Below are 19,630 nucleotides of genomic sequence, written 5' to 3' on the forward strand. Positions count from 1 at the left end.
CATTTGACTTGAAAAGGCAGCGGGGGAGGAGGGATTGTGGACCATAGAAAAGAAGATACTGAAGATAGCTCCCCAAAATGGGAATATATTGATTGTAATCATATGAGTAGCCATTTTCTAAAGTCTCATTTTGCATTCCTTTAGCTTTCTGGTTATAACTATAAATATTTAGATTTGGTAATTAATTTCTCCAGAGAAAAGGAGAAAGTCCAGCCCACATTTCAAACTTGGCCAACCCTTGTTGACAAAGGGATATCCTGCTCTACTATACTGTTTTTTTCAGCTGGCCTCCTTTGAAATGCTCTTCTTTCCAAGATTTCTCTGCATGGACCCCCAGTGATCCATCTTTTATCTCAGCATTATTTTAGTCCGATATTATTTCCATGATGGACAATTCCCAAAAAATTCTAAAGGTGAGTTCTTGTTCTGTTCTGTCAAATCTTAATTGTTTTGAAGTTGATACAAGAGAAATACTTGTGGTTTTCAAAGACTTTACAGTCTTTGTTACAACGACTTGAAAGATAATGCTGAAGAATAAATTTATTGTTTGGGGAAACCTGTTGTACAACAAAATGCATACAATTATTAAAATGTGTGCTGATGTGCAATCTTTCTTTTTAATGGGTTTGAAAATTCACTGCTGATAGCTTTGGTAGGTATTGTTTTGAAAGAAGTTGAATATAGATGAAAGATAGATTTAGAAATGAAGAATGAAGCATGCTTCATTTTCTTTTGTGTCCTTTGGGCTTCAGTCAAAAGGAAAGCTGACTGGAATCACGATGGGTAGCAACAAAGTAAGCACATATTAATCATAACGACACTATTTGGCTTATGAATAGCCTAATAATCCTTTGTCATAAGCTTTTTCAACATTGTAATCATGTGCAAAGAACAGAACCTACTGATTTTTTTGTGAAAAAGTAAGACAGCAATGGAAGTTGTGCGTGTGCGTTTTGATTTACCAGCCCATCTGGAGTAAAAAGTAAAAGTTCAGATAACCAACCCTCACTTTTTCAAGCATTAATATACATAGTATCATAACAAATCAATGCCACAATAGTAAATCTGATTTTTGATTTCCATTAAAATGGGTAATTTCATCTTTTAATGTTCATAACAGTTGATGATATTATTGTACCAAAGTTCCCAATTTATTTCAAAGGACTACTTCTTTGTCAGAGGATTGAAAGAACAAATGAAGTGCTCTGTACTATAGCACATGAAAGGAGTCTCAAGTACACATAAAACATATCTCCAGGAACAACATCCTAAAAGATTGGGGGGGAAACAGCATGTTCATGCCAGTTTCTTATTTGCCACCTAATTGATTGTGTTTCCTTTCGTTGTTGCGCAAACGTTCTCAACACAAAATTTAGATCAGTCTTTCCTCACTTGTTTCTGAGGTTTTGGTTTAATTTTAGAAGCCTTCAAATGAAATCTTTATTTATTTATTTGTTTGTTTGTTTGTTTGTCACAACAGTATATATAAGCATAAGCATGAAATAACTATACAATATATAAGCATAAATATAATCATAAGTATGTAATAACTATTGGATACAATCAAAGGGAACATTAGGACATTCGAAGTTGAAAAGTTTGTTTTTATTCTGTGAGGTCCTTGGTGCTCTCTGAGCTTGGTTGCTTTCTTCTTTCTTTTTGGCAGCCGTTTCATTACCTAACTAGGAGATACGATAACATTATTGATGATGTTACCTAGTTAGGTAATGGAACATCTGCAGGAAAACAACCAAGATCAGAGAGCCCCAAGGACCCCACAGTTCAACCTTGAGCTACAAATATTACATTTTTATTTTATTTTTAGAAGATGAAATAAAAATCAGAGTTGTCATCTTTTCCTAAAATTGTTTTGGCTGAGTTGATTTTCCTTTTGATGAACAGGAGGAAGTGAATGATGGAAGGGAACTGGGAGATAATATTCTAAAGGAAAATAAATCTCCTGGAAAGATTATTTATTTTGCAAATGGTGAAACAATGGAAGATTGCAGTTCAGAAGAAGATTATTTTGAGGAGGACAATCAGAAGCCATTACTTGACACTGTGAGTTTTCGATGATAATGATGATGATCTTCTTCTTCTTCTTCTTCTTCTTCTTCTTCTTCTTCTATTTGTATGACTGCTGGTACATTAGGGTAACCTATAGATCCTCCTCTTTTTTACCACTGAAAATCAAGAGCAATACAATTGCTGATCATGTCAGCAACAATCACCTGGAAAATAAGCTTTTCCTGCAATCTGGGGTTTGTTACTGTCCTTTGAAGAAGTTAGTTTTTTATGCATTCTATAGAAAGGAAAGAAAGAAAATGTTGTGGTCTGTCGGCCGCTGGCCCCTCCAGCAGCCAAATCAGATGAGAGGAAGCATGGGAGTCAGGGTCAGCATCAAGGCAACCTGAGAGCTCTGAGGGGGAAGAGGGAATGGAGCTGTCAGAGAGAGAGAGACAGAGGCAGAGCCTGGGCCATCTATCAGCCCTCAGATGGGGAGTCAACAGCTCCTAGGTCTGGAAGTGGCTGATGAGGAAGAGGAGGAACAGCTGGGTCCAGTGCCTGACACATGGATGCACAGAAGTCAGAGGAGAGGAGAGCAGAGGAAATCTGTGGGTCGATCCTTGGGACAGAAGAGCCACCACTGCTAGTGAAGCCCCACCCTAGCTCTGGGGATAAAAGGCAGGGGGTGGAGATGAATAGATGTGGCAGACAACTATTCATTTTCCTCATGGACAGACTTGTTAGCCTGCGGTGAGAGAGAAACTTTTTGCTAGGGCTGCTGGTGCTCCTAATAAAGGAATCATTGGTTTAGCTTCAGAGGATTTGTCGTGTTTGGGGAGCTGAGTCAGAACAGAAAAGAAAGGAGCAGATCAACCACAGTGACACAAGTGCTAAGATTTTTTAATGAAGTAAGTTCATCTCACTTCAGAAATATTTTAGAATCAGATTGTTGACTTTTCAGCTATCATTTCTAAGTACCTTACTAGATGATAAATGATGTGTGCTTTTTCAAATATGTGGAAAAAAACTGTATACGAAATATACATTGTCTGCAAAAATCTTTATGTCTTCCTGCTGGATTTCTTGGCTGCTGATAAAGGTGATATATTTTACTCATGTAATATTAAATATTAATTCCTAGCCTTGATTGTTTTGTTTTGGCCCAGCTTACCTTCTATTAGAAGCTGTACTATTTGATAGCCATTCTATTTCATGGGTACAAGGCAGTTATTGTTTATTCATGAAAAAGGACAAAAAGGGAAGATAAGATGGAGAAATAATTTTGGTGGGGGACGGGAAGAGAATTGCCCTATCACTATTACATTTTGTTTGGGTTTTGTTTTTTTTTCAGGAAAGTAATGCTTTTCTTTATATAATGTAAGAATGAAATTTCAGCAAAAGTGACCAGTTAATTGTAGTTTTGATACAGCAATAACCTCCTCTTTCTCTTTTTGCAACTGAAACCTATGATCTTGCTCCGAAATGCATTCTCGCGGTATGATTGCTTTGTAGCAACTGCAGATGAGTCTCTGTATTGTTACCAACAGACCTCTGGCTTTATTCATAGGCCAATCTCTCTTGGAGTAATTATCTACAAAGCTGGGCACTTCAAATCGTAGCCACAGCATTTTTTGGTAAGTATATGGGGCAGGGGTTTAAGTGTAAGTGATAGGCTGGTAAGGTAAGAATGTTTAGTATATCATCATCGATTCCTGAGAAAACCTATATGTTCTTACACCTTTATAGAGAAATTAATAATGGATTGTGCCCCAGCCACAGACTTTGTTTTCTTCTTCAAACAACCAGAAAATAAATTGCATGTGATAAGGAAAAATTTGTGGACTAATACTGGCCACTATCTACTAATAGATGCTCTGATTGTACTCATATCACACATATACACTTGCATATCTGCACACAAACAAAAATCTAGGACTTGTTCAAATTCCATTTTTTTCCCCAATATCCTTTCAGCTTGTGAATTTCTTGGTGGGAAATTTGCGACATTCCTTGGACTCAATGACGCTAAATACCAGTATGCAGTGGATGAATACTATAGGACACAAAAGAAGGTAAATATAACAAATATAACAAATGCAATGTAAGGGCCTCAAGCAAGTGGCCCATTTTCAGCCTCCACGGCCTCTAGCAGCACTCTGCCGGCCCCAAATGGGCCACACGGCACTTGTGCGCCCCCCCCACCCCACACCTAGCCTGTTCTCAGCCTCCACAGCCTCCTGCAGCACTCTGACTGTCAAAAATGGCCGAAAAATTCATGGCATTTGTAAAAGAAAAAACCAAGGAAGCAAGTTTCTCTAGACCTCATATTCTCGCTTGGTTTGGGAACCATCTATGTTTAAATGAAGCTAGAGGTACATTTTGTTCTTTAAAAATTGTCTCAAAGCTCTTACTATATTAATGAAGCAGAAATATCCTTCGTTGGAGGAATTTTGCCCTAAATTGCTCATATAGAGATTATTTGCTAGAATTCTTGTTATCCTATCTTCTGTGTAATAAATGTCAGAGCTGTTGTATTGTTGTAATAACTATACGAATTGGATACAATCAAAGGGAACATTAGGACAGGAACGGTAGGCACGCTAGTGCTCTTATGCACGCCCCTTACAGACCTCTTAGGAATGGGGTGAGGTCAATAGTAGATAGTCTTTGGTTAAAGATTTGGGGATTTAGGGAAGAGACCACAGAGTCAGGTAGTACATTCCAGGCATTAATAACTCTGTTATTGAAGTCATATTTTCTACAATCAAGATTGGAGCGGTTCACTTTAAGTTTAAATCTATTGTGTGCTCGTGTGTTGTTGCGATTGAAGCTGAAGTAGTCTTCAACAGGAAGGACATTGTGGCAGATGATTCTATGAGTTAAACTCAGGTCATGCCGAAGGCGGCGGAGTTCTAAATTTTCTAAACCCACAATTTCAAGTCTGGTGGCATAAGATGTTTTGTTTTGATCAGAGGACTGGAGAACTCTTCTTGTAAAATATTTCCGGACACGCTCAATTGTATTAATGTCCAAAATGAGGTGTGGGTTCCAAACAGGTGAGCTGTAACAATAAAACTTTGTGAATATATGCTTCCTATTGTCCTTAAACTACTCATTAGTCATTGATTTAAAAGCCGAGCTTAAATCACAGGATTGTAAGAGATAAAAATCACTGCAGATTTTAAAAGCTTCATGCAGTATTTATGGCCACCCCCACCCCCACCAAATGGTGACTAAAGGCATAGATATGCTTGCAGACATTTTCCTTTATAACTGGGAAGCCTCTTACTCCAACTGAATTTTTATTTGTTTTTTATAAATGTTTGGAAATTCCAGATATGTCCTTGGCCCTGAAAAGATTGGCAAGGAGGAAGCAAGTAAAAAAAGAATGGCTTATCTTTAAAAATGTATTCAAACATTTATTCCTTTAAGAAATCATTACTAATCAGGTATTGTGCAAATTACTGCATAATTATGATTCATGGCCCAGGATGTTGATCCTTATAAACTACTGCACTTATATAACAACTTCTCACAACTTTTAATAACTTTCAAAAGAATTCAGAGCAAAGTTACTGGTCAGCTTGTAAGGTTGAGAAACCTGTTTGCTCTGTAAAGTTGGTATTTTGTTGGAGGCTGAGATATTTAAAATCTGATCGTGCGATAGAGTAGCTAGAAGCATATGACCCAAATGCAATTAGCTTATTAGACCATGAAATTTATGAAGAGTAAAGTAAAACGTGGGTGACATAAAGTTTTTTTTAAAAAAACAGTGACGGTGGGTCCTTTGAATATCATAAAACAGAAACTTTGGCTATGTTAACATAGCCAAATACTCAGAAGTGTTTGTACAATCAGGCAATAACAATGTCCTTATTCCACAGATGATAGATAAGGGGAGAAACCATCCTACTGTACCAAGTGGGATAACATGACATTGATTGTGCTATTTTTTTAAAATCAGAGTATTATATTAATCCTAGTATTGTAATAGAAGATGGTCACACACACACACACACACACACACACACACCATAAGTTCAACCTGTCTTTAGAGTAGCCATGGTCTATGTTGCAAAAATGTAGTAGATGGGATCAGGGGGAAAAAATCATACAATTAAGATTTTTTATGAAAAATATACCTTTGATGGAGAATCCTTATACAGACATACCAAAAAAAATGGGTTGTTTCTATAATGCCCGTACAATATTATCAATCCAACTTTACATGCTTTTGATTCATGCATGGATAACTAGATCAATCCATAGCCTCATTAATGTGGAAAAGACTTGAACTTAGTGGAATGAGATGGACTATGCACTCACAAAAGTATCAGCATCGAGAGATTTCTCTCTGCTGCTTCAAAATGAAATCTCGGTGCTGATACTTTTTTGAGCGCATAATCCACCTCATTCCACTAAATTCAAGTCCTTTCCATATTAATTATGGATTGATCTAGTCTGTGCATGAATCGAAAGCATGTAAAGGTTCATTTTAAATTAGCATTCGCTAATAAAACATGTAACATAAAATCTACAAGAGCATCCTAATTTTTAAAAAAAATCTGAAAAGAAAAGAAATGGGAAACCTGTGGTTATCAGTCATTCTTGCCTTTCTCCATCAAGACTTTCTACAATATATTTTGTTTTTACAATGCATAATTTATTATCTGGGCTATTTCAGAAAAAGGAAAGTGATGAAGATGGTGAGGAGATGCCAAAAATGAAGGAGACAACATCAAATGAAAAGTACCACCTGGAAATGAAGCAGCTAAGATACGGGTCTATCAATTGTAATATCCCCTTCCTTCCTCAGAAGGACTCTGTTGCAAATGTAAATGAACTTGAAGAAGGTGGGTTGCAAAATTTAAAATAAATCAAAATGATGGGATACTAAACGTGTATAGTTTTGGGCTAGATCAAAATGTCTAATCCTCAGGTACATGTATTGAGAGGTTAAATCAGTCCTCTTGGTGGATTGTTTGGTCTTTGTGGATTAAATTGTCTTTTTCAGACCATATTACTGTATATATCAATATTGCTGCTGTTATTATTTCTGGATTGTACTTGATTAAATTATGTTTTTGGTTGTACCACTCAGAGTCATGTCATGGGCTGAGTAGAAATATAAATTGTTTAAATAATAAATAAAGCAATATTTTAGAAAAAAATCAAGAAGAAATACAAGAGACTCTATTGTATAAGCTAATACTAAATAACAGTATCAAACAGTGAAACACCTTAACTTTAACAGTCTGTTTATGAATTGAACTGCATTTGATTTAAGTTGTAATCAATTCAGTCATTACATCTTCATCATTATTAATATAAATCTTTTATGGGCATCTCTAGGCAAAGGTAAGTTATACATTGAAAAAATAAAAAAGTACTGGAAAACTCCAGTAATGATAAGCAAGATTCCATCAAAAGTTTTGCTGATTGCTGTTCTTAAAGCATACTGTTCTCAAACGAAAGGAATTGTGGTCTAGCATCTATTCTCATTCCAATGGGCCAAGTGGATTCTGTGTGACTTCCATGTATTCCAGAATCAATATACAGGTAGTTCTTGATTTATGGCTGCAATTGGGCCTGGAATTATGGTTATAACTCATGACTGTCATAAGTCCAGGCACCCACATGATGGGGCCTTATTTTATGACTGCTTTCATGATGTTAGGTGAATCATGCAGTCATAAATCCAAATCCATTCTCACAAAATGTTTCTGCCAGAAACTTGCAAAAAACTCAGAAATTGCTGTCACATGACCATGGAACACTACAACCACTTGTAAGTCTGAACTAGTTGCCATGCAACAAAAATGCAGTCAGGAGACCTTGGTGTGTGTGCGTGTGTGCGTGCATCATTTTATGATGGCCAGAAATACCTTATGGAGGAATGATTTCTAATGCTTCCTGGCAGCTTCCCATAAGCAAAGTCAGGAAAACTGGCGGGAAGTTGGAAGTCACTCCCACTCCACTGCTGCGCCCAGTTAGCTGGTGTCAAAGTCCAATGGGGGAGTGTTGATTGGCTGCTTTGGAACAGAGGGTGAAATTTGAAATCTCTTAATGGCAGCAAGCAGCAGAGGAAGGATGAGAGACTCTCATATTCATACTGGTGAGGTAGGGTTGGCTGGCCAGCACTGGTGATTGATCGGTGAGCCTTTTTCCTTTCTGGAGGGAGGGGGCTCTCAATGACACACTGGGATGGTGAGGGGATGCAGTTTTCTTTGCAATCCACAGCTCCCTTTCCCAGTTTTGTTCTATTTACAGCTAAAGATCAGGGCAGCTGTTTTCAATCTGGGGACCTCTAGATCTGTTGGATTTTAAGTTTTATTATAGCCAGCTAAAACAGTCATGCTATCTTGGAATTACAGACTTAGTTACCCAGTGTATCAATAAGACAACTAAGAATGTAAATAAGAAAAGTATTCAAATAAACAGTATTACTGGATATTTGTGAAAAAAATACTTTAATAAACACAGCCCATCAATTTTAATGCAATGATTATTTCTTTCACCTCAAGATGGCACTATACAATAAGGTCTAGCTGCTAGTGCACAATAATTATTAAAAAGCAGTCAGGTACAGCTATACATAGAGGGGCAAATCTCTACAACATAGCTTGGGCAATACTTTTGTTAGGATGACCTGAATATCTGGAAGAGTAAGCAAGAAAAAAAAGTGCAAGAAAATAAAATAAAAACAAAAACTAAAGTTAAGAAATATATAAATGACTTCCAACTTTCTTTTCAGCAGATAATTCGAATAAATAAATGAGTACAAATAAATGGGGGCAGTAGGACAGGGACGGTAGGCACACTGGTGCACTTATGCACGCCCCCTTCCAGACCTCTTAGGAATGGGGTGAGGTCCACAGTAGACAGTTTAAGGTTAAAGTTATGAGGGTTTGAGGATGTAACAACAGAATCAGGTAGTGCATTCCAGACATTGACCACTCTGTTGCTGAAGTATTTTCTGCAATTGAGTTTGGAGTGGTTTACTATGAGTTTGTATCTATTGTTTGACCGTGTATTATCGCAGTTGAAGCTGAAGTAGTCATTGACAGGTAGGACGTTGTAGTAGACAATTTTGTGTACTAAGCTTGGGTCAGACCGTAGGTAGAGTAGTTCTAGGTTGTCCAGGCCCAAAATTTCAAGCCTGGTGGCATAAGGTATTCTATTGCGAGAAGAGGAGTGGAGTACTCTTCTCGTGAAATACCTCTGGACTCGCTCAATCGTGTTAATGTCTGAAATACAGTGTGGATTCTGGGCAGATGAGCTGTATTCAAGAATTGGACTAGCAAAGGTTTTGTATATCCTGGTTTGCAGTACAACGTTACCAGAGAAGAAGCTTTGCAAAATTAGCTTAATGCCTTTTTGGCAATGCTATTCCAGTGAGCTTTAGGGCTTAGATCTTTTGAAATGAGTACTCCTAAGTCCTTGACAGAGTGAGGGTCGTCTACGAGGTCATATCCACCCAGCTTGTATTTGGTGTTTTGGTTTTTGTTGCCAATGTGTAAGACAGAGCATTTGTTGGTTGAGATTTGAAGTTGCCAATTATTCGACCATTCTGACACATAGTCAAGGTTGCTTTGTAGGGCAGCAGTATTGTCGATGGTGTTAAATAGTTTTACATCATCAAAGAAGAGGACGCAGTTGCTTATAATATGATCACAAAGGTCATTTATGTATATTAGAAAGAGAGTGGGTTCTAGAACGCTGCCTTGGGGGACACCGCTTTTAACTGGTGCAGGGTTTGATAGGGCACACTTTATATTGACTATTTGTTGCCCCTTTGACAGGAATGCAGCTATCCATTTGTGCAGTGATCTGGAAATGCCGTAAGAGCATAGTTTTAATAGTATTTTGTCATGTACCACTGAATTAGAAGTCTATGTAAATTGTGTCTATTGCTTTACCCTGGTCGAGTTGTGTAGGCCAAATGTTTCTGCAGTGCAGGATTCAATCTTGTCCCTCCTCCCTCTTAAATGTAAAAGAACAGTACCCTTCTATTTGTAGTGGTCATCATTTTTCACTCAGCAGGCAGCTTCAGGAGCAATATACATGGAACAATGAAAGAAGAAGCCGCCTCCTCCCCCCCCATTATAGACAGCCAGATCAAATGAGATGAATAGTGGAGATTCAAGATAGGAAAAAATAGTACACAATTTGTGGAACTTGCTCTCCCATTCTATAGCAATCACCAAAAACTTAGGTAATTTTAAAAGGAGCTTGAATATTAATGGAGGATAAGACTGATTACTGATCACTAGCTAGCAAGCTTTGTGGTTATTACTTCATTATCAGAGATAAAAGGTAAAGGTAAAGGTTCTCCTAGCACATATGTGTTAGCTGTTCCCAACTCTAGGGGGTATTGCTCATCTCTGTTTCAAAGCCGAAGAGCCAGTGCTGTCCAAAGATGTCTTTGTGAACATGTGGCCGGCATGACTAAATGCCAAAGACACACGGAATGCTGTTAACTTCCCACCAAAGGCGGTCCCTATTTTTCTACTTCCATTTTTTATATGCTTTTGAACTGCTAGGTTGGCAGAAGCTAGGAAAAGTAACAGGAGCTCATCCCGTTACGCAGCACTAGGGATTCGAACTGCTGAACTGCCAACCTTTCGATCGACAAGCTCAGCGTCTTAGCCACTGACCCACCATGTCCCTTTATTATCAGAGATAGCAAGTCTCAATATCAGGTCAGTGTGAGTGTGAAAGCTGTTGTGAATGTGTTCTGCTGGTAGGCTTCCCTTCTCCACCTGGTTTCTATATTGGGAACACAACACTGTCAAAAATAGCCCTTGGGCTGATATAGCACTAATTTCCTTACATTTTTCCTGTATGCACACACCCTGGGGAGTCAAAGAGGTGAAAATCAATGAAAATAGACCAAATATATTTTAGAAGTTTCTAAACTGCCTAATACTCAAATCTTGGCAAAAACATATGGACTACAAATCTTGATCAGGGCAAAGCAATAGATGCAATCTACATAGACTTCTGTAAAGCCTTTGATTCAGTAGTACATGATAAACTTCTCCAAAAACTAAAATCCTATGGCATCTCAGGTCCCCTCCACAATTGGATAACAACTTTCCTGTCGAACAGACAACAAGTGGTCAAAATTGGCAATGCTATATCAAATCCAGTTCCTGTCAAAAGTGGCGTTCCCCAAGGCAGTGTTCTTGGACCAACACTCTTCATATTATACATTAATGATCTCTGTGACCAAATTACAAGCAATTGTGTTCTCTTTGCTGACGATGTCAAACTATTTAACACCACCGACAATGCAGCTACCCTTCAAAAAGACCTTGACTTTGTATCTGAATGGTCTAAATAAACTTGGCAAATCTCTACCAACAAATGCTCAGTCTTACATATTGGAAAAAAGAACCTAAACACTAAGTACAAGCTTGATGGATATTACCTTACGGATGACCCCCACCCTGTTAAAGACCTTGGAGTTTTCATATCAAATGATCTAAGTGCCAAAGCCCATTGCAACTACATCGCAAAAAAGGCTTTAAGAATTGTAAACCTAATCTTGTGTAGCTTCTTCTTCAAAAACACTACACTACTAACCAGAGCATATAAAACATTTGCTAGACTAATTCTTGAATACAGCTCGACTGTATGGAACCCATACCACATTTCTGACATCAATACAATTGAACGTGTCAAGAAATATTTTACAAGACTAATTCTCCACTCCTCTGAATACAACAAAATACCTTATGCCACCAGACTTGAAATCCTGGGTTTAGAAAATTTAGAACTATGCCGTCTTCGGCATGACTTGAGTTTAACTCATAGAATCATCTATTGCAATGTCCTTTCTGTCAAAGACTACTTCAGCTTCAATTGCAACAATACACGAGCACACAATAGATTTAAGCTTAACGTTAACTGCTCCAATCTTGATTGCAGAAAATATGACTTCAGTAACAGAGTTGTTAATGCTTGGAATACACTACCTGACTCTGTGGTCTCCTCCCAAAATCCCAAAAGCTTCAACCAAAAACTGTCTACTATTGATCTCACCCCATTCCTAAGAGGTCTGTAAGGGGCGTGCATAAGAGCACAAGAGTGCCTACCGCTCCTGTCTTATTGTTTCCTTTCGTTATATCCAATTAATATAGTTATTACATATCCATACTTATATATATGCTTATATATTGTATAGTTATTTCATGCTTACGCTTATATATACTGTGTGACAAAATAAATAAAATAAAAAATAAATAAAAAATAAATAAAAATATTTCATCCACCAGCTTTTGATAATAAAGTTCTGCTTTATATTAGCTCTGTGATGGCTTAACCCTCCCCCCAGCAAGTTAAAATAAAAAGTAATATTACAGTTCTACTAGCATATCAATAGCTTGACAAATTTTAAAAATATATTAATAGCGTTCTCTGGAAGATGTTTTGTATTGTACAGTTCACTGTGCAGCAAAAGGTACAGCCGGCATATAGTTATAAACTCAATGGTTTATTGATGTCAGTCCATATTATTAGCTTAGAATAATAAACTGCTATTAAAAAATGAATATAGAGGTAAATAAATTTTCAGAGCTGTGTTTGCTTTGGTTAGGAAGAGACTGTTCTGACCTTGTGTGGGCAGACAACACTGCACTCATTTCAATAATTTTTTTCAGACTTTCAGGCAAACCTGAAAAAAATGCTACTGCATTAAGGAATCTACTAAAGTAGAATCACTGCTTATTACTTAAGGTACTTAAGGTACATCTGAAAAAAATGTTTACATAGAAAAGTAATATGATAAGGTAGTTAGATACTGTAGCATAATTTGGTAAATATATGTTTCCTTTTTCTAGCAGAAGGATAAACAAGTCACTTTCCTCACAGATATGGTTGGATTGCAAATGTTATCATCCTTAGTATTGGTGGGATGGGGGCTAATGAGGGCTGGAATTCATTACTGTAACATCTGGAGAACAATATACTGTGTGCTAGATTGTCCAGATTGTTATAATCTAGCATATAATATATTCTCAGAATTAACCACTGTGTTTGCTACAGTCACTGAAGCATTTAACATACAATCTGTGATTGCCATCTGAACCACAAATTACCATAAATTTAGTCTAGCATAGTTTAGTCTAACAAAACCAGTGGATTGTCTTTGGTTCTTGTGTCATGAAAACTCCGAAAACTGGAATCATGAGTTAAATCAATTGGTTAAATTCCTATTAAATCAATTATGAGAAGTGGTTTTCTCATAACGCAGCCATACTGTCTGCATAACACTCAATCCACAACAGCCCTTTTCCTTGACTGCCACTTAACATTTCTTAGAAAGCAGGAACACCCTGCTTCCATAATTTTAAATCAGTGCACATTCATATGGAAGATGATCTTTCGTCTTTTTCTTATGACGGTTGCATTGTCCTGAGGTCATGTGATAGGTGTTTGCGACCTTTCAACAAGCAAAGTCAATGAGGAAGCCAGATTTACTTAGCATCCCTGTTACTAATTTAACGATTTCAATGTCAACGTTAACAACAGTGGCAAGTCATAAAATGGGGCAAAACTCACTTAACAAATGTTTCACTTAGTAACATAAAAGCTCGATTGTGGTCATAAATAGAGGACTACCTGTACAGCCCATTTTTGAATGCTAAAGGAAGGATTATCTCAATTTGGGATGCAATCATCAGACGATCACTATATGGCAGCAGAGAGTAAAAAGTTTTCTGTATTTCCTTGCTATGGTCCGGCAATTTTTCAGATTTCTGTAGCCCTACCTAAACTTGTATACGGTACTTTTCCTTATCGCCCATCAGTGTCTGGTAATTTTTAACCACAGGCTTCCCGGTTCAGCCCTCCCTCCCGCGCAACTACAACTTCAATACTGCACACTATCGCCACCCAGCGGAACCCGACTAAAAGTGAAGCCCTTCCGCAAACATAAAACAGCATTCTAGGAGGTGCCATTATCTCAGGAAGGTGGGGGGGGAGAAAGAGAAAGAAAGAAAGAAAATTAAGAGGTCGGGAAAACAAAAACCGCCCTCTTCGGTCAATGGCGGTAAAACATGAACAAAGATAATGCTATGTTTCTTGGAAGTGACCGGTTAATTTTTTAAAGAGACCTAGAAATAGCGGTGGAATACTGGCGAGTCCGTGTCCCCCTCTCACTTTCAGTTGGGCTAGTCGCTCAGTTTTGGAACGTTGATCCTTTACCCCGGAACGAGTCCCGAACCCGGGGCGCAAAGAACTGTTTCGGAGGGCTTTATTTACTCTAACACGGTGGGCAGACTTTTAAGTGTGGATGTGGCTTGCGTTTGGCACGTATTTTCCATCTCCAGAACATCGCTCCTTAGAACATAGCCCAGATACGGTGCTTATACGGTGCCTTGAAAGCAGCTTCATCCCAGCGGTAGTTTTGTACCACCGCGCTATTGCCCAAGCCACAACCTTACATCTATGTCAGTGTGCAGCCCCTTGCTAAGCTTTTAATCATCGTCTTTTCAATACTTGCTGCGGCCTAGATGCTGGTTAGCAACTAGGGATACACTTCTGGGTTTAGCTTTATGATTTCGAAGAAGGGCAGATTTCGACAGGGATCGAATTGTAACTCTAGCCGTCAAGGTAAGTGATGCAGGGTTCTAAAAAAATGCACTTTTAACACTACTTTTAAATATTAAAATGCTCGCAAGTATTAGAAAGGGTATTGATTTTTAAATACGTTGCATGTGTAGAGTCTTTGAATGTTGAGATTTTCCTTGTGCCTAAATGTGGGGATCTCATTTTCACCTCATGAAAAATAGTTGCTGGGATATTATTAATAACTTGTCATGTCTGTCTCTTGTCTTCTGATCTTACTGGCTGGATTTACACAGTAGGTCAAGCCATGTAGTTTATTGAATGAATGACATTTTGTTGGGTTTGCATAACATGCTGAATCAAAAGCCCTGCTTTGCAAACAACATAACCCACAGTGACAAGCCCACATTGTGAATTAGTGTCCATAGTTTGTTTGTTTATATGTATATATAAACACATGACTTATTTAATAAATCTACTTAAATCATAGTTCGCAATTATCCCTCTGTACCCTTAATCCAGGATTGTACTTAGTGGTTCCAGCGAAACAGACAGTCATTATTAGACAGTAGACAGACATTATTAGAATAATAATGGTATTAATAACTTTTATATCCCTACTATCCTGTATAGAATTTTGCAAGTATCTTGTTTAAAGTGCAATCAGACAGGGAATGAAGACTACTATTAAACTGGAGCTTGTATTTTAGTAGCTCATATCACTTAGTAGTGGTCTGTTAATATCCATATAGATGTGGATAGAGGAAAAGGATTGATTGACTTTTGTGTATTGTGAAAATGCATTTGAACCTGAACACTATTTTCTAAAGTTCCATGCTGCAATTACCAAAAGTAATTTCCCCACTTTTGTGGATTTTGCATACTTTGGATTATATAATGTCCATAAGAACATAAATATTAGGGATGAAAAGGAGTGTAATTCAATTACTGGAATTCTGGAAGGGGCTAGATTCGATAAGGCTGTCTGGAGGAAATTGACATCTTGTTTTTTTCCTATGGTTTCTTGATTTTCTGGCTTTCTCTGTTTTCTGGTTATTTGGAGACGTAATATATTTTAGTCTTGGTTTGATTTTAAGAAAAAAAGTGGAACATACTTTTTTTTTTTAATGAACGATAGTACGGGGACATGATAAAGTTGAACGTGAATTCCCATGTCAGATGTGCTTACCTTGTCAACAACCAGAGCACTTCTGGAAATAATCGTTGACTGTATGAGGGATATATATAAAGCCCTGCTCAAGTCAGCAATTTGATTATGAAATCACTATGTGAAGAAGAGAGCCAGTTTGGTTTAGTACTTAAGGCATGAGAGTATGAGTTCTGGTCACACCTTAGGTACAAAGCCAGCTGGGTGACCTTAGACCAGTCCCTCTCTTTTGGCCTTAGGAAGTAGGCAGTGGTAAACTACTTCTAATAAACTCTGCCAAGAAAACTTCAGAAACTTGACCTGGTGTCAAGACCGACTCTAAGAGCAAACGAGAGAAAAGAGAGAAAGAATACTAGAGAAAAAAAGTTCTACAAAAATATATACACAGATATATTTATATCTGTGTATATATTTATATCTTGAATTACGAGCACAGTTGAACCCTTAATTTCTGTTGCCAGTTAAGTGAATTTTGCCCCATTTTACGACCTTTCTTGCCACAGTTCTTAAGTGAATCACTGCAGTTGTTAAATTGGTAACATGGTCGTTAAATGAATCTGGCTTCCCCACTAACTTTGCTTGTCAGAAGCTCACAAAAGGGGATCCCATGACCCTGGGACTTTGAAGTTGTCGTAAATACAAATCTCTTGCCAAGCATCTGAACTTTGATCACATGACCATGGGGAGGCTGCAATGGTGTGAAGTGAAAAACGGTCATAAGTCACTTTTTTCAGTGCTGTTGTAACTGAATGGTTACTAAATGAACTGTTGTAAGTCGAAGATTACGTGTACTTTTAACACAAAGGCTTTCTGCTGCATTGAAACCAATTGTAGACCCCTGTGCTCCCTTCCACAAAAGAACTGAGCTGATTTTTGCTGGCTCAAATCCCTTAAACCTCAATTTCTTATTTTAATAGTTGCATCTTTGTGGGCCTTGTGATTTAGTGCAGGAACTCTTTTTGCAGGAACTCTGTTTTCTTTCACTTTCCTGCTCCTGGGCTTCAGATTCCACTGAATTCCAGTTCCACTTCAAATTTACTGAGCAGCACTGGGACGGACGGACACACACACACACACACACACACACACACACACACAAACATTAGTGCTTGTTTCCTACTAAACAGTTTTTAAAACATAGCCTTTGCAGTTCTTGGAATGAGGCATTCATGAAGCAGACTGCTGTCTCCCCATAACTTGTTCCTGCTTGCTTTCTAATGTGTTGTATTGGCTTCAGGCATGCCTGTGCATAATGAGTGCTTCTTCATCCAAAAGTGTTCTTAAAATATAGGTTTTCACATTGGCACACATTCATATCTGAATACTGTTTTGCCCCTAGAGCATTTATGGCTCCAAAGTTATCCCCCTCCTCCCCTTTAAGCACTACATAAAAATGTCTGTGATTTACTACTGATAGCCTTCTGGAGTATATGTTCTCAGAGTGACTAGCAAAATGCAAAGAAAGCTGTTTCAGATCAGTTGGCTCTTTTTAAAGAAAGCTATTAAAAGGGGAACCTTAAGCAGAATTTCTTTGTACAGTAATCATTTTTCCTGAAGCTGAATTGCCTGCAGAAGAGCTTATTTCTCTCCTCTCCCTCTGGTTACTTCCAAATCTCCTCAAGAACAGATTTGACTAAGGAAGTTATTATTATTATTATTATTTATTGAATTTTTATACCGCCCTTCTCCCGAAGGACTCAGGGCGGTGTACAGCCGGAGATAAAATACAAAATATGTACAATTAAAACAAATTAAAACATATCAAAATTACAAAAATGGCTAATAATTAAAATTAAATTTAAAATATTTAAGAATATTAATAAAACTTAAGTTAGGTGAAATCCACCTAATGTTGGATGCTGCTCTTAGTCTTATGGTTCAGGTGACAATTTCTCTATTTTTTGTATTATCTCTCAGATATAATTTCCTGTGCTGAGGCTTTTAGCAAATTTCTGGAAGGTTTTTGGATAATTCAGTAAGTTTCATAGAATCCCCTTTTTTCTTTTGTATTTCCATTGCTAGCTATTCTTAAAACTTTGAAGTGTTAATTTAGAGCCGTGATGGCAAACCTGTGGCACACGTGCCACAGGTGGCACATGGAGCCATATCATGGGCATGAGAGCATTGCCTTAGCTCAGGTCCAGTGTGCATGCGTGCACCAGCCAGCTGATTTTTGGGCCTTCTCGGCCTATTGGAAGTCGGGAAACAGGCCGTTTCTGGCCTCCAGAGGGCCTCTAGGGATGGGGAAGGCTGTTTTTGCCCTCCCCAGGCTCATAGAAAGCCTCTGGAGCCTGGGGAGGGCAAAAAACGGCCCTACTGGGCCCACTGTGCCATTGTGTGCCAAAAGCAGGGGGAGTGCCGGGGGGGTGTGCGCACATGCGTGTGGGTGATGGTGGAGTGCATTGAATTATGGGTGTGGGCATGCATGCATGCAACCTCCCCGCGCTTCCTCCCCCCCCCCCGCTTTTTGCACCCAACAGCAAAAAGGTTAGCCATCACTGACCTAGAACAAGGGTTAAAGATTGATGGTTCCCCAGTTGTTGGATTCCTATCATTCTAAGTTAGTATAACCAGTGGTCACAATTAAAGGGTGATGTAATCCAATAACTTGTAGTTCTGATGTCATTAAAGTTACAAGGATAACGTTTTGACTGAGAAACTGAATTAAACAAAGAAGAAGCCATTTTTTTTGGCCAACCATTTGAAACAATTTGAATTGATACCAATAGAGGAGAACATTTCTAGCCAAGGTTGAAATGAGGGGTCCTTGGTGCTCTCTGAACTTGGTTGTTTTCTTGTAGATGTTTCATTACCCAAACATCAACACTGATGAATACCAAAGACCCCAATTTGAATTGAAACTGTTATTGTCCCTTGCTGATGGGATTTTCCCCCCTTCAAGCCAAGGAATGGAGAAAGAAGTAATTTTCAACTATTTACTTTTTCTCTGTAGCTCCCATGTTCCCAAATCAGTTTCAAGAAAGACAAGAATCATACACAGGAAAGAGATTTGGCAAAACGTCTTTAATTCCATTAATTGAAAGATCATTCCTGATAGCTAAGCAATATTGTTGGTTGTAATTTCTTTATTGATTTAAGATAGATTGAAAACCAATAGGAATCAATATGATTGCCTTTTCATCAAGTTTGCTGTACATTGCTTTTGGCTATAAATATGCTTAAGGCAGGTGAAAAATTTCGTTTGGTGGAAAATTAAATTTTAAATAACAGATTTGATTGTTGTTTCTTAGTACTAAACAACGTATTTTGAAATATATTGAAGGTAGTTTGAAATATTATTTTGGAAGAAGAAATATACAACAATGATCTGCATTCACAAGTACTTTGAACATATATATGAAATACAATGAGAAATCACAGGGTTGTTGTTGTTGTTGTTTTTGCCAAGAAACTGAAACAACAAGACCCGGTTAATTGAGCAGGAAAAGTAGCTTTCTTTAAAAATCTAGAAATAATCTTTCATGACTGGGAGATCCTGGAAATCATGAACATATTAAGCAAGTGGCAGCCCAAAATCTATACAACTATCAAGAGAGATTTTTTTACTCCAAAGGAAGTGTACTGATATACAGCACCAGAACTTTTCACAACTATAACCCTAGCCCAAATGCTCACTGTACTTCAGGTTGGCCTATAAATGAAGAAAATCCTAGAGACAATACAAACCCAAGTTTTTAGGGTCTTCATTTGCTTCAATGCATTACTTAAACTTGAGTTAGATGGCCAAAATTGAACATGGGGCATAGAAATGATGGGGAGATTGGTATAGCAGCTAAAGATAAGGTGTTTTTCTTTTTACAGAGTTGCTACTGCTTGTCTTAGCTGACAATTGTCTTTCACCATAACAAAATGTTAGAATCA

At 37.8% G+C, this 19,630-nt stretch overlaps 2 protein-coding genes across 2 annotated transcripts in view; both read left to right on the forward strand.

The window, feature by feature from the left end:
• Positions 1-336: 336 nt before the first annotated feature.
• FAM177B (family with sequence similarity 177 member B) lies at positions 337-7,049 on the forward strand. The gene is made up of 5 exons (XM_058163829.1): positions 337-413; positions 1,903-2,061; positions 3,575-3,641; positions 3,982-4,079; positions 6,692-7,049. The coding sequence occupies exons 1-5, from the start codon at positions 384-386 to the stop codon at positions 6,881-6,883; spliced, it is 546 nt and encodes a 181-aa protein (XP_058019812.1). The 5' UTR covers positions 337-383; the 3' UTR covers positions 6,884-7,049.
• A 7,155-nt stretch (positions 7,050-14,204) lies between these two features.
• DISP1 (dispatched RND transporter family member 1) overlaps positions 14,205-19,630 on the forward strand; it is a 71,044-nt gene continuing 65,618 nt past the window's right edge. The window contains exon 1 of the mRNA XM_058165478.1: positions 14,205-14,625. The gene's annotated coding sequence lies outside the window, so the exon portion shown is untranslated. The remainder of the gene's footprint in view (positions 14,626-19,630) is intronic.

Source organism: Ahaetulla prasina, chromosome 1 (genome assembly GCF_028640845.1).
Source record: "Ahaetulla prasina isolate Xishuangbanna chromosome 1, ASM2864084v1, whole genome shotgun sequence".
In the NCBI taxonomy this organism is placed as follows: domain Eukaryota; kingdom Metazoa; phylum Chordata; class Lepidosauria; order Squamata; family Colubridae; genus Ahaetulla; species Ahaetulla prasina.

Excerpts from the sequence above, each read along its gene's own strand:
- FAM177B (XM_058163829.1), top strand. The coding sequence starts at position 384 with ATGATGGACAATTCCCAAAAAATTCTAAAG. Across the intron at positions 414-1,902 it reads ATTCCCAAAAAATTCTAAAG|GAGGAAGTGAATGATGGAAG; the intron begins GTGAGTTCTTGT and ends TTTGATGAACAG. Across the intron at positions 2,062-3,574 it reads AGAAGCCATTACTTGACACT|GCCAATCTCTCTTGGAGTAA; the intron begins GTGAGTTTTCGA and ends CTTTATTCATAG.